The sequence below is a fragment of the Heterodontus francisci genome, chromosome 3 (assembly GCF_036365525.1).
Source record: "Heterodontus francisci isolate sHetFra1 chromosome 3, sHetFra1.hap1, whole genome shotgun sequence".
Taxonomy (NCBI): domain Eukaryota; kingdom Metazoa; phylum Chordata; class Chondrichthyes; order Heterodontiformes; family Heterodontidae; genus Heterodontus; species Heterodontus francisci.
In genome coordinates, this window is record NC_090373.1 from 12077424 (window position 1) to 12091655 (window position 14232).

Genomic DNA, 14232 nt, shown 5'->3' on the forward strand with positions numbered 1-14232 from the left:
CCTTATGGTGAGGTTTTGTTTTGGTAAGAACATAAGAAATAGGAGTGGGAGTAGACCATACAGCTCCTCGAGCCTGCTCTACCATTCAATATGTTCATGGATAACCATCTGCCTCAACTCCACTTTCCCACCCACTGCCCATATCCCTTAATTCCCTGAGAGACCAAAGATCTGTCGATCTCAGCCTTGAATATACTCAACAATGAGCATCCACAACCCTCTGTGGTAGAGAATTCCAAAGATTCATGACCCTTTAACTGAAGATGTTTCTCCTCATCTCATCAACCCCTTATCTTGAAATTGTGCCCCTGTGTTCTAGATTCCCTCAGCCAGAGGAAGCAATCTCTCAGTGTGCACCCTATCCAGCCCCTTCAGAATCATATATGTTTCAATGAGATTGCCTCTCATTCTTCTCAACTCCAGGGAGTACAGGCCCAATTTACTCAGCCTATCATCATAGGACCACCCTCTCATTCCGGGAACCAATTGAGGGAATCTTCACTGCACTGCCTCCAATGCAAGTAAATCCTTCCTTAGATATGGAGACCAAAAGTGTATACAGTATTCCAGATCTCACCAAAGCCGTTTACATGTGTAGCAAAACTTCTTACAATTGGTGGGGGTAAATCTCCAAGTGCCCGCTCATAGGGGTGTACTTCACCTACTGGCAGCACACATCAGACATTTGCAGGCAGGCCACTAGTTTTCCATTAGGTGTTAGTGTTTGGACAAGATTCTATGCCACCAGTGCATAGTTGGAAAGTTATCCTGGGTGAGGCTTGTTAGCACTGTGAAATAGAACCTTTTCCATTTCATTCACTCAGGGCCCTAATCACGGACCTCAGATCAAATACAATATAGGAACAGGCAAAGGCCATTCAGCCCCTTGAGCCTGTTCCACTATTCTATTAGATCATGGCTGATCTGTATTTTAATTCCATCTAAGCGCCTTGATTCTATAACCGTTAATACCCTTGCCTAACAAAAGTCTATCAATCTCAGTATTGAAATGTTCAATTGACCCCCCAGCCTCAACAGCTTTTTGGGGAGAGGGTTCCAGATTCCCACTACCCTTTGTGTGAAGAAGTGCTTCCTGACATCACCTCTGAATGGCCCAGCTCTAACCTGAAATCTTCATCCATTTGTCCCAGCAGTGTTGCCTCGGTCTAAACCCTAAACAGTACCTCCTCGCTGCAGCAGGTGAGATTTCCTCTTCTCACGTCAGCCATCCCATGGCTTGGCTGAGTGAGTTTTGCATTTCAATGCAAACTTAAGGGGAGCTTCTGTGCTGTGAGTCCATGCTCACTGTGAACGGGGTTGAAGCAGCCTAAGCCTATATCTTTAACTGGATGCTTACAACTGACAGTTTCATCTGAACAGCCAAGCAGCAGGCAGCCTTGTTCACTGCATCTCAAAATTGTAAATTCTGTACCTGTACCTGTGTGGGCTTTTCTGAGCAATTAAATTACTGGTTGGGAAATCATGGGCAGAATGAACCAAAAGTTGTGGTGTGTGTTGCTGATGGAGAAGGCTCCTTGCTGGCAATGCAAACTCATGAAATTACTCGTCACCTGAGAACAATTGTGAAGCAACATGACTCTGATTATGTCACAAATCACCTGGATTTTTTTTATTTTTTATTCATTCATGGGATGTGGGCATCGCTGGCCAAGCCAGCATTTATTGCCCATCCCTAATTGCCCTTGAGAAGGTGGTGGTGAGCCGCCTTCTTGAACCGCTGCAGTCCATGTGGGGTAGGGACACCCACAGTGCTGTAAGGAAGGGAGTTCCAGGATTTTGACCCAGCGACAGTGAAGAAACGGCGATATAGTTCCAAGTCAGGATGGTGTGTGACTTGGAGGGGAACCTGCAGGTGGTGGTGTTCCCATGCATTTGCTGCCCTTGTCCTTCTAGTTGGTAGAGGTCGCGGGTTTGGAAGGTGCTGTCGAAGGAGCCTTGGTGCATTGCTGCAGTGCATCTTGTAGATGGTACACATTGCTGCCACTGTACATCGGTGGTGGAGGGAGTGAATGTTTGTGGATGGGGTGCCAATCAAGCAGGCTGCTTTGTCCTGGATGGTGTCGAGCTTCTTGAGTGTTGTTGGAGTTGCACCCATCCAGGCAAGTGGAGAGTATTCCATCACACTCCTGACTTGTGCCTTGTAGATGGTGGCAGGCTTTGGGGAGTCAGGAGGTGAGTTACTCACCTCAGGATTCCTAGCCTCTGACCTGCTCTTGTAGCCACGGTATTTATATGGTTACTCCAGTTCAGTTTCTGGTCAATGGTAGCCCCGAGGATGTTGATAGTGGGGGATTCAGCGATGGTAACACCGGTGAATGTCAACGGGAGATAGTTAGATTCTCTCTTGTTGGAGATGGTCATTGCCTGGCACTTGTGTGGCACGAATGTTACTTGCCACTTATCAGCCCAAGCCTGGATATTGTCCAGGTGTTGCTGCATTTCTACACGGACTGCTTCAGTATCTGAGGAGTCATGAATGGTGCTGAACATTGTTTATGAAATTTATTCATAAATCTCAATCTGCTCTTCCACTTACAAGCTATGGGCTTTCCAAACTCAAGCTGAATGCCAATTTACTACCATTTCGCAAATCTTTGGAGGTAGTAGGACAAGTTCATAAAGCTGTTCAAAAGCATACGGGATCTTGGGTTTTATAAAAAGTATAGCATACAAAAGCAAGGACGTTATGCTAAACATTTACAGATCTTTATAGGGCACAGTTGGAATATTATGTTCAGTTCTGACATCACCCTTTAAGAAGCATAGCAAGGACTTAGAGTGTGCGAAGAGATGTTGAGAATATGTTTCCACTGGTGTGGGAATCTCGAACTAGGGGACATAGTTACAGAATAAGGGGTCACAGATTTAAAACTGAGATGTGAAGGAATTTCTTCTCTCAGAAGGTGGTGAATCTCTGAAATTCTCTACCTCAGAGAGTTGTGGAGGCTCGGTCACTAAATGTATTTGAGGAGGAGGTAAATAGATTTTTGAAATCTCGGGGAGTCGAGGGTTTTGTGGAGCAGGCCCGAAAGAGGAGTTGAGGCCTGGGTCAGATCAGCCATGATCTTATTGAATGGCAGGGCAGACTTGAAGGGCTGAATGGCCTACTCCTGCTCCTATTTCTTGTGTTCTTATGTTCTAAGAGGAGGATTTACCAGAATGATAGCAAGGATTTACTAGAATGATAGCAGGGATGAAGGACTTTGGTTACAGTCACTTGGTAGCAAAGACTTTGAGTATTGCTGAAAAAAGAGCCGGGTTGTTGAAGCTTTTCTTCTTGCACTCATCAAGATGCAAGAATACCAAATTTCAAAGGGAGCAATAATTTATACCACATGAGAAAAGAGTTAACTGTGATTGGTCGAGGCATTGCCATCGAGAATGCACCAGGGAACTACTCCCCTCATGCTTTTGTTTATTTCAAAAAAGGCACAAAGCCTGGACAATTTCGTCTTGCCTCCAGAGGACAGGTCCCTGCATATGAATATATGTAGCCCGACTGACACAGATATAATGGCCTCCTTCTGTGCTGCAGGAGTCAATGATTCTATGATCTGGACTTTTGAACTCTTTTGAACCTTGGTAATGACCTGCACTATCGGCATTGATCCTCCAGCTAGATTTCACAGTCATAAAAAGAATAATGTTATGAATAGAAGCAATGAGTTTTAACTTTACATGTTCTGCTTTTAGCCTTGAAAATACATCACAACAAACAGTATTGGAACTGATTAACTATCGGTTTCAATCATATTGTTTATTTACTGATCCCTATTCACGAACACATTTTCTGAATGGATTAAAATTAAAATTGCCTATTTATTGCATATATATTGCAATATTTATCATATACATAGATAACTTTTGGGTAGTGTCAATTAGATCAATAAATTGTATGAAATACTGAACACAATAAACAATGCAGGGAAAATGAGCCCACAACACAATTTGTAGCAGTTGGCAAACCACTACATCAGTGCTGCAAGGTACTGCACATAGAATAACCCTATACAAAACAGAACACTATTTAATTTTCAAACAATACAAACCGATATCCCATAACGGGAAGTCAAGAACAAGTGCAATATTGCCTTTGCTCCATGACCTTCTGGTCAGATATTTTCTGTGACCCTGAGCGAGATGGTGGGAAATAATTGGACCCAATTCCCAAAAGGAAATTAGCTATCTTCTTGAAAAGGGAAAGAAAAAAATTACAGGGTTATGGGGAAAGAGCAGGGCACTGAAACTAGTTGGATAGCTCTTTCAAAGAGGTAGTACAGGCATTAAAAACAAGAAATGTTGGAAATATTCAGCAGGTCTGGCAGCATCTGTGGAGAGAGAAGCAGAGTCAACATTTCAGGTCAGTGACCTTTCATCAGAACTGGCAAAGGTTAGAAATGTAATAGGTTTTAAGTAAGTCAAGCGGGGGTGGGGCAAGAGATAACAAAAGGGCAGGTGTTGATAGGACAGGGTCACAGAAAATAACTGACCAGAAGGTAATGGAGCAAAGGCAAATGGTATGTTAATAGTGTGCTAAAAGACAAAGCATAAGTACAGAGTGGGTATTAATGGACAGAAAAATGAACTGCCCTGGCCCAAAGCACAAACATGAAAAAAAAAACAGTGGGCAGGCACATGGTAAAAAAAAGAATGAATGATGAAACAAACTGAAATAAAAAAATAAAAAATAACTGAAAACAAAAAGGGGGGCCCGTCATGCTCTGGAATTATTGAACTCAATGTTCAGTCCGGCAGGCTGTAGCATACCTAATCGGTAAATGAGATGCTGTTCCTCGAGCTTGCGTTGACATTCACTGGTACACTGCAGCAAGCCCAGGACAGATATGTGGGCATGACAGAAGGTGTGGGTGGGTGTTGAAATGGCCAGCAACCAGAAGTTCGGGATCATGCCTTCTGACTGAGCGGAGATGTTCCGCAAAGCTGTCACCCAATCTGCGTTTGGTCTCCCCAATGCAGAGGAGACCACATTGTGAGCAGAGAATACAGTATACTACATTGAAAGAAGTACAAGTAAATCACTGCTTCACATGAAAGGAATGTTTGGGGCCTTGGATAGTGAGGAGAGAGGAGGTAAAAGTGCAGGTATTACACCTCTTGCGATTGCAGGGGAAGGTGCCATGGAAAGTGGATGAGGTGCTGGGGTAATGAAGGAGCGGACCAGGGTGTCGTGGAGGGAATGATCCCTTTGGAATGCTGACAGGGGGAGGGGAAGATGCATTTGGTAGTGGCATCATGCTGGACATGGTGGAAATAGTGGAGGATAATCCTTTGGATGTGGAGGCTGGTGGCGTGGAAAGTGAGGACAAGAGGAACCCTGTTGTGGTTCAGGGAGGGAGGGGAAGGGGTGAGGGTAGAGGTGCGGGAAATGGGCCAGACATGGTTGAGGGCTGGTACAAGCATTATGGGCCAAATGGCCCCGTTCTCTGCTGTAGTTTTCTTTTATTCTATGGAGTTGGGAAGGGGAAAGGGAGAATAAGAGTTCAAGACAAGAGGAGGGAAAGAGAGTGGCATGAGGGGAACATAAGAACCTCACAGAAGAACATAAGAAATAGGAGCTGGGGTAGGCCATTCAGCCCCTCGAGCCTGCTATGCCATTCAATAATATCATGATTGATCATGGCCTCAACTCCACTTTCCTGCCTGCCCCCCCAAAAACCTTTACTCCCTTATTGATCAAATATCTGTCTAACTCAGTCTTGAATATATTCAATAACCCAGCCTCCACTGCTCTCTGGGGTAGAGAATTCCAAAGATTAACAATCCTCTGAGAGGGGTGTAGTGAGGTTTCATCCAAGTTGGCGGAGTTGCATTTAATCATGGTTCTTATCCAGGCCCTGTGGTTTCAGCTTAGTAAGGGAGGGGGTTCTGAGTGATTTTTCCATATGAACCAGTGCAGGGGGTGGAGGTACAGAATTGATTTTCCTTTACCTCTAAAGGTTGTGCAACTTCATCTAAAGTTGGGTAAGGGTTACAGTGAATTGTTCTGAGTGCAAAGGTGACAGGGCAGTGGCCTACTCTTTTTGGCACCTCACTGTGAGGGAACAGCTTACAGCGAACTGACCCACCTTCATGGAACGCTGAAATTCACCTTATTGGGGGAGGGTGAGTCAAAGGGTCTGCCCTGTCCTCTCTGACAATGAGCTTTTTTCAGTGAGACAGTGTGGTTGCAGCACACCCGCCTTCCCTCTCCAAATCATGAGTTTCCATTTTGGTTATGGGTGGGGTGGGTTTGGGTTGGAAGGTCAGAGGCCCCCTACCCTCTTAGAGCCGAGAATTTCGATCTCAGGTGTGGGGAGGAGTTTAGGCAGCTGTCTAAGTGAGTTCCTTTCCTCTGTAAATTTGTTCTCGATGTTCTTTGGGGATGATGTCATCAATGCTGGCTTGGTACTTCAGATTTTTATTTGGGATCACAAACATGCCCTTGCCTCTCAGAAGACCCTGCCCATTGAATTGACAAACAGGGCTCTGCCTGCTTGGAAAATTGCTGGGGCAAAATACGCCAGTGGTTCTGTTTCTTCAGGTATTTTAAGCATCCACCAAATGGACAGACCTGTTAAAGAGCAATGACGGTATGAAACCAATGTGTGAAACTTGATCTCGTCTACTTTGTGCTAGGGGGGTCCGGTTAAAACTTCCTCCAATGACTCTCATTTTCAACTGTTGCAAGAACTACCTGAAGCTACCATGACATACTTATAATGAGAACTGGCCATTTACCTTGCCAAATACAAGGCACAACTGGTACTGCAGTTAAACAGTGCCACATCAGCCCTGGATTTCCAGGATCACACGCAAAACCTGGATCACACACAAAAACAATACGAAAATTTATGTTGGTTTCTGCACTGATCGTGCTGACTGGAACTTACTCCCGAATTTCCTGCAGAGCTCATTTTCTTATGCTGGACTGTAAAAATCAGTGTAAAACAAGTTAAACTGCTGTCTTCTGCCATGGTGCCTCACTCAGAGTCTCTTGCCTTTGCTGTTTCTCTTCCATTCCCATTATTAGGCGGAATGGGGCTATACCCTTTGAGGTGATGCCAGTTGCTTAATCCTTTTGAATCTGTGGGCCATGGGGTTCTGAAGAATTTTGGGTGCACTGCGGCTGATAGCACTTTGGTAAAGTGTAGTGCAGGTCACACTGCGCCTCACGCTTTGGACAGAAATCCACGCCAGTGTGTTACTGGCGAGAGAGAAGGTAACTCATGTGATCTTGTCTTTTGCCAGTGGCAGAGCTATGTGAAGAAAACATTGAATTGTGGAATGAGTTGGATGTGGGAAGGAGTTTTTGTATTCAACTTTTTCGCTCTGACCTTGAGTACCAGATTAAACATTCATCCCTGTTTCATTATCAACTTAAGACTATTGCTACCTTTGTGAAACAAATCAGCAGCAGGAATCCTCCTTCAACCTCTGCAGGATTAATTGTAGATCTGAATTTTTAACCAAGAATATAGAGAACTGACAGATGTTTACTATGATGAGCAAGATGAGTACAAGAGTCTACCTCACTACATTGACTGCACATTCGCGGTTTCAGTGACAATACAGGAATCAAGAGTCAAGGCAGCTGGGGGCCTGTTTAGTTGCCAACCTATAGCCGTTAACATCTGATGGTCCAGGTTTATTCATCATACCTTGCGATAGTATCTTCACTGTTACGATTAAAGGATTAAAATTCTTCTGACTGCTCTGCCTCTGTAGGCTTCAGGCCGGGAAAACCTCAGTATTTAAGGATGGCTCTATTGATGAAGGAAGGGCAGTGGATGTTGTCTATGTGGACTTCAGTAAAGCCTTTGACAAGGTCCCTCATGGCAGACTGGTACAAAAGATGAAGTCACATGGGATCAGAGGTGAGCTGGCAAGATGGATACAGAACTGGCTCGGTCATAGAAGACAGAGGGTAGCAGTGGAAGGGTGATATTCTGAATGGAGGGCTGTGACTAGTGGTGTTCCGCAGGGATCAGTGCTGGGACCTTTGCTGTTTGTAGTATATATAAATGATTTGGAGGAAAATGTAGCTGGTCTGATTAGTAAGTTTGCGGATGACACAAAGGTTGGTGGAGTTGCGGACAGTGATGAGGATTGTCAGAGGATACAGCAGGATATAGATCGGTTGGAGACTTGGGCAGAGAAATGGCAGATGGAGTTTAATTCGGACAAATGTGAGGTAATGCATTTTGGAAGGTCTAATGCAGGTGGGAAGTATACAGTAAATGGCAGAACCCTTAGGAGTATTGACAGGCAGAGAGATCTGGGCGTACAGGTCCACAGGTCACTGAAAGTGGCAACGCAGGTGGATAAGGTAGTCAAGAAGGCATACGGCATGCTTGCCTTCATTGATCGGGGCATAGAGTATAAAAATAGGCAAGTCATGCTGCAGCTGTACAGAACCTTAGTTAGGCCACACTTTGAATATTGCGTGCAATTCTGGTCGCCACACTACCAGAAGGACGTGGAGGCTTTGGAGAGGGTACAGAAGAGGTTTACCAGGATGTTGCCTGGTCTGGAGGGCATTAGCTATGAGGAGAGGTTGGATAAACTTGGATTGTTTTCACTGGAACGAAGGAGGTGGAGGGACGACATGATAGAGGTTTACAAAGTTCTAAGCAGCATGGACAGAGTGGATAGTCAGAAGCTTTTTCCCCTGGTGAAAGAGTCAGTTACTAGGGGACATAGGTTTAAGGTGAGAGGGGCAAAGTTTAGAGGGGATGTGCGAGGCAAGTTCTTTACACAGAGGGTGGTGAGTGCTTGGAACTTGTTGCCGGGGGAGGTGGTGGAAGCAGGTATCATAGAGACGTTTAAGAGACATCTTGACAAATACATGAATAGGATGGGAATAGAGGGATACGGACCCCGGAAGTGCAGAAGGTTTTAGTTTAGGCAGGCATCAAGATCGGCGCAGGCTTGGAGGACCGAATGGCCTGTTCCTGTGCTGTACTGTTCTTTGTTCTTTGATAGTTACTCTCATCTAATGTGGCTTGCCCGTGGTGTCAAATTGTCTGGATTATTGTGGATCCCAATGCACAGACCATACTTGGAAGTTGAGTGAAGTTTGCTGGTTGGCGCCATGTGTCTGCCTTGTGCAGAGAAATGTGACAACAGCCTTGATTGCCCCCATTACCTCTGCCATAAATATTGCTTAATGTTTAATATTATAGTTAATCCAAGGAATGTAAACAGTGTGACAGAAAAATACTAACCGGAGGCCCTGGGATCCCAATCTTCCCATTGAGACCTGTTTCACCAGGCAAACCCTAGAGAAGGAAAAGAAATTGGAGGCGGTTATTGCCAGGCCACTTAAACTAACTTGTCACCATGAACCTTCATCAGTTTATCAAATACTACAGACCATCTTAAGTATTTTAGAAATAGATCGTAAGTTTAGAGCAGAGAAAGTTAATAGATTTAATAGTGGTATTCAAAATCATGAAGGGTTTTGTAGAGAAAATAAGCAGAAACAGTTTCTAGTGACAGGAGGGTCGATAACCAGAGGGCACATATTTGAGGTAATTGGCAAAAGAACATGTTACATAGCCCTTCTTGTTCTGACATTCTATGCGGCTTCCCCAGAACCCCGCCATCCTTTTTGCACAAGATCATTCCCTGGAGGAATGGCTTGAAACTATTGTTTCTTTTGGGGCAAGGTTCTGTTAATCTCCCACGAAAAGTACAGTAGGAAATTAAGACAACTTATACGCAAATTCAGGGCCCATAAAACCATATTCAGAATACCATATACAGTTTTTCAGATACCATCTTCAAAACAACAATAAAGAGTTCAGAGAAGAATGGCAATGATTACGGGATGTGGGTCTCCAAGTTCTGAAGGGAGACTCAGAGAATTGAAATTGCTTTCACCAGAGGAAACAAGATTGAGTAGAGACATGGTGCAGGTCTACAGTGGGATTTGAACTCCATCTCTAGATTATTAGTCCAAGCCTTTAATGGAAAAATCTTGCCATTATCTTTGGGGCTGCAGGCCCTTCCCCTGCCATCAATATCTTGTTGGGGTAGTGGGGGAATGGGGTCACGTTGGCCTGGAACTGCCTACCTAAAAGCATTGTAGAAGATCCTTCACCATTCAAGGAAGAAAGCCTACCATTACCTTCTCAAGGGCAAAGAGGGACAGACAATAAATTCCAAGAATAAAAAATATCAAACATAAAGGCAGACTTTGAGGAAAGTCCTACTCCGTCAAGACCTGGGAGAATAACGTTGCTCCCTGACCTGGTTGTTGAGTTTTTGCTTGCTGCTCATTATCACGCTCTGCATCTGCCTTATCCTCCTTCTGTGACTGGTTGTTGCTGATCTTCTGTGTATGTGCACATGCCTCTTTCTACAGCTATCTTGTGAAGATAACACATGCTATGATCATTTTGCTAACCTTATATGTGATATATTGTAGAGCTTCCCAGTGTGATCCAAACATTAGAATTCTTGTTTGAGCATATCTATTGTCTACTTGAAGAGTTTCTTGCCTCTCAAAGGTGCTTTATCGTAGGCAGTTTGGTAGTGGGTATAAGTGTTGTGTAGCATTGTGAGGTGAGTAATCCATATCTTCAATGAGACAGTCATTGAACTTGGAAGTCACTCACCTGTTCCTGAAGCTAAGGAATTTTGGGAAATCATAGCTAGCGTTTCCACTATCTCTGCAGCTATCATTTTTAGAACCCTGGGGTCGAGGTCTTCAGGGATTTGTCATATTTTAGTCCCTTAAGTTTCTCCAATACTTTTTCACTGCTGATATTAATTTCCAAGACTAAAGGAAGCCGTCATAAGCTATAAAACCTGAGTAACAGTTAAGAAGTAGCAGTGTTGACAATTGTAGAGATAAGGAAGCCAGGCCTGTAAACTGGTAAAAGTTTCTTTGGTGTTTAAATCATCTTTTTTAATGTATGATGATCAAGGAGCAGATTTGAAAGATGACGCCATTCTATAGGATTCTGAGGACAACCACAGGTGACATTCAGACCAGATGGCAAAGGAGAGCAAGCTTTCTTTTCTCCCAAAACGAAGAACCTGGCCAATTCTTTGTCCTGAATTGTACTTGCTAGAAAAAAGTTGTTTGAAAAGTTACTACTTTCTTTCTGGTGAAAAAAAAAACCTGTTGCATTGCATATCAAATTAAATTTAAATGTAGAATTAAAGTTGGAAAATAACCACATTGTCTGGCTGAACAGCTTTTGGATGATCACAGTCGATGGCGGGAAGGCCACATCTTTTTGAAAATTCGACAGGCTGAGAATCCATACTGGTGTTGAAATTAATATACTCATCAGCCTGTCAAAAGAGGGCCTCTGTGATGTTTGTTATTGCATTGGTGAACCACAGCTGGCTAATCCTCATCAAGAGTCCATCAGTTGCCTGGAAGGAGCCAAGGGCAAAAGACTTGAGTGGTGTGGTATTGTCACCGTCAACAACGACTAGCAGCACTGTCCTTTGGTTGCCGGCCTGATTTTCTTGGCAAGGCCCAGCCTCCTCATGCATTGCACTTTAGTGAGGTCAAGTTGACTCTATTACCAGAGTTACAAAGCCTGCCCAGTGCAGTACCACAGCTTGCCTGCCCTCCTCCTATATCCTTCGACTTCTCTTGATCTCCTATGCCTGTCCTCTTTCTCCTTCCCCTCCAACATGTACAAACTGAAACAGTTGCGTCGCTCCATGCAATGTCTCTTATTCTGCTCTGTATTGGACATCTTTCCAGTGGCTTAATGACGAGGTGGGGTGGGTGTGGGGGTGGAATGAGTGGGGTGCATTATTGATGCAACATGATCTGTGAGGCTGTATCTGGTGCTGAAAAACCATTAACAATACTACAGCACTAATTTCACCCCCTCAGAATGAGAAAATGACAACTGGAACAATGGTACACTTTCTGGATATAATGGAACCATAAACTCGCTGCCCAAGGCTATTTGAAAGGTGAGCTGTCCCCTAAATGTTATTTGATTCTGAATACTAAGCCAAGTGCAATTTCCTTAAAAACAGAATGATAACAACAACTTGCATTTTTAGAAAGCCTTTTGCACAGTAAAATGTCCCAAGGTGCTTCACAGGAGCACAGGCAGACAAAAATCAACACCGAGCCACATAAGGAGACATTAGGACAGGTGACCAAAAGCTTGGTCAAAGAGGTAGGTTTTAAAGAAGTGTTTTAAATAATATGTGATGGAGCAGAGAGGTTAAGGGAGGGAATTCCAGAGTTTAAGGCCTAATCAGCTGAAGTTACGGCTGCCAATGGTGGAGTGAAGGATGGGGTTGGCAATTGCAGGGGGGATGGACAAGAGGCCAGAGTTGGATAAAGATAGCGATGTCAGAGTGTTGTAGGGCTGGAGCGGTTTCCAGAAATAGGGTGGGGTGAAGCCGTGGAGAGATTTGAACACAAGGTTGAAAAATTAAAATGGACGCATCAGTATGTTAGCACCAAAAGCACAAGGAAATATAATTTTTGCAGAACTCAAGTCTTTGGGCTTGAGAGATATATACAGAAAAATGACAGCCGAGCCTTGAAATCCTTCGGTGTAAGGATTCGGATATTAATCCTTAATGTGTACATATTAAACTCTTTATCTTGTTATGTTAAAGGAAGTGCTAACTCGGCAAACTTGCCTGAAGTCCAAGTTTCCTAGAAGGTCCTTGAATTCCAGGAGGCCCAACAGCACCCTACAAAATTAATAAACCAGACACAGTATGATAAAAATTATTGTGACTATGTATTTTCTTTCTAATTAGTCAATTATTCTATAGGTGGCTGTTTCAGTGACATATAATACATGGCGATAGTGGCAAAGCTGCTGAATCCTAAGTAAATATAGATTTGTGGTCAGCCATGGCTCAGTGGGTCACACTGTTACCTTTGAATCAAATGGTTGTGGTTTCAAGTTCCGCTTCAGAAACTGAAGCACGTAATCTTGGTTAAGTGCAGTACTGTGGGAGTGCTGCAGTTTCAGAGGTACTGTCTTTTGGATGAGACATTAAACCGAGGTGCCATTTGCTCCATCAGGTGGGTGTAAAAGATTCCATGAAGCTATCTTGAACAAAAGCAGGAGAGTTCTCCCTGGTGTCCTGGCCAATATTTATCCCTCAACCAACATCACTAAAACAGATTATCTGATCAATAACGCATTGCTCATTGTGGGATCTTGCTGTGCCACAAATTGGCTGCTGTATTTCCTACAACAGTGGCAAAACTTCAAAAGGACTTCATTGGCTGTAAAACACTTTGGGATAGCCTGAGGTTGTGAGAAGCAGTATATAAATGCAGGTCTTTCTTTCCTTTTTAGATCAAGATCCAGCATAAGAAAAGGTTTAAATGGACAGAGTTGAGTGACAGATGTACATTTTATAAAATTACGGCAATGGCGAGAGCCTTGTTTGTCAGGAGCATTTATCAAGATGTCATAGCCACATTTGCAATGATATTCTGCCCATTAAATTTAAAACAGAAGATTATGAGGGCCCCAGGCCTAATTTCCCATAATATGGATGAGGCTCCACTCTGGAAGCACCTATTTACAAAGTTAGTCTGACTGTGGCATAGTGTTTGTCGTTCGGTTCCATGGGGGAAAGACAATGGCCTGAATTTTCCCAGCCATGTGGAGGTGGCTTTGCAGGCAGGCGGGACTGTGGACATTCTGAACAAAGTGCCGTGGGTCGCCTCCTCAATGTGTTCCCGCCTCCATCCACTTTTCCCAGAGGTGGGTTCCCAACAGCAACGGATACCCACTGGCAGCGGCAGATAGCCAATTAAGGTTTTGAAAAGTGCAATTAGCCCCTATTGTTTGGGATAGAAATGCAATACTGCACTAATGTGCCTCCTGGCTTGCCGTAGTCATGTGACCTCGATCATAAGGCAATCTGACTGCAGGCAGCCATCACAGTCAGTTTTCATTAAAGACTCAGTACACATCAGACTGGTGTCCTGTGAGCTTGCAACATGGTGTCAGAGTGGAGCTGAGTTTGAATGGTGAAGAGCTGTGAGAAGTACAGCTACGAAACAAAAGCGACAGGAATGGTCACAACTAATAAAAGCTGCTAATAGCTACAGGAAGCCACAGAAAAGGAACAAATAAACAGGTGAAAGCACAGGGTAAGACAATGGCTGCAAATTTTCCTCTGCCTTGGCCAGTTGAAATGAAAGGTCATATGAAGCACAACTGGCAGTTTTTCCATTCGCAATGGCAAAAT

The 14232-nt window shown here is 43.9% G+C and overlaps 1 protein-coding gene across 4 annotated transcripts in view; it reads right to left on the reverse strand.

Moving 5' to 3' along the window:
- The window catches only part of LOC137354371 (collagen alpha-1(XIX) chain-like), a 655592-nt gene that overhangs the window by 226847 nt on the left and 414513 nt on the right, over window positions 1–14232 (reverse strand). For 2 of the 4 annotated variants that reach the window (XM_068020134.1, XM_068020138.1), the window contains exons 17-18: window positions 12655–12708; window positions 9246–9299 (exon numbers count right to left, since the gene is read on the reverse strand). The exons of 1 other annotated variant lie outside the window; for it this stretch is intronic. In XM_068020134.1, the coding sequence (XP_067876235.1) occupies window positions 9246–9299; window positions 12655–12708 (108 nt within the window). The remainder of the gene's footprint in view (window positions 1–9245; window positions 9300–12654; window positions 12709–14232) is intronic. One more of the 4 variants, XM_068020135.1, reaches the window with a different exon arrangement.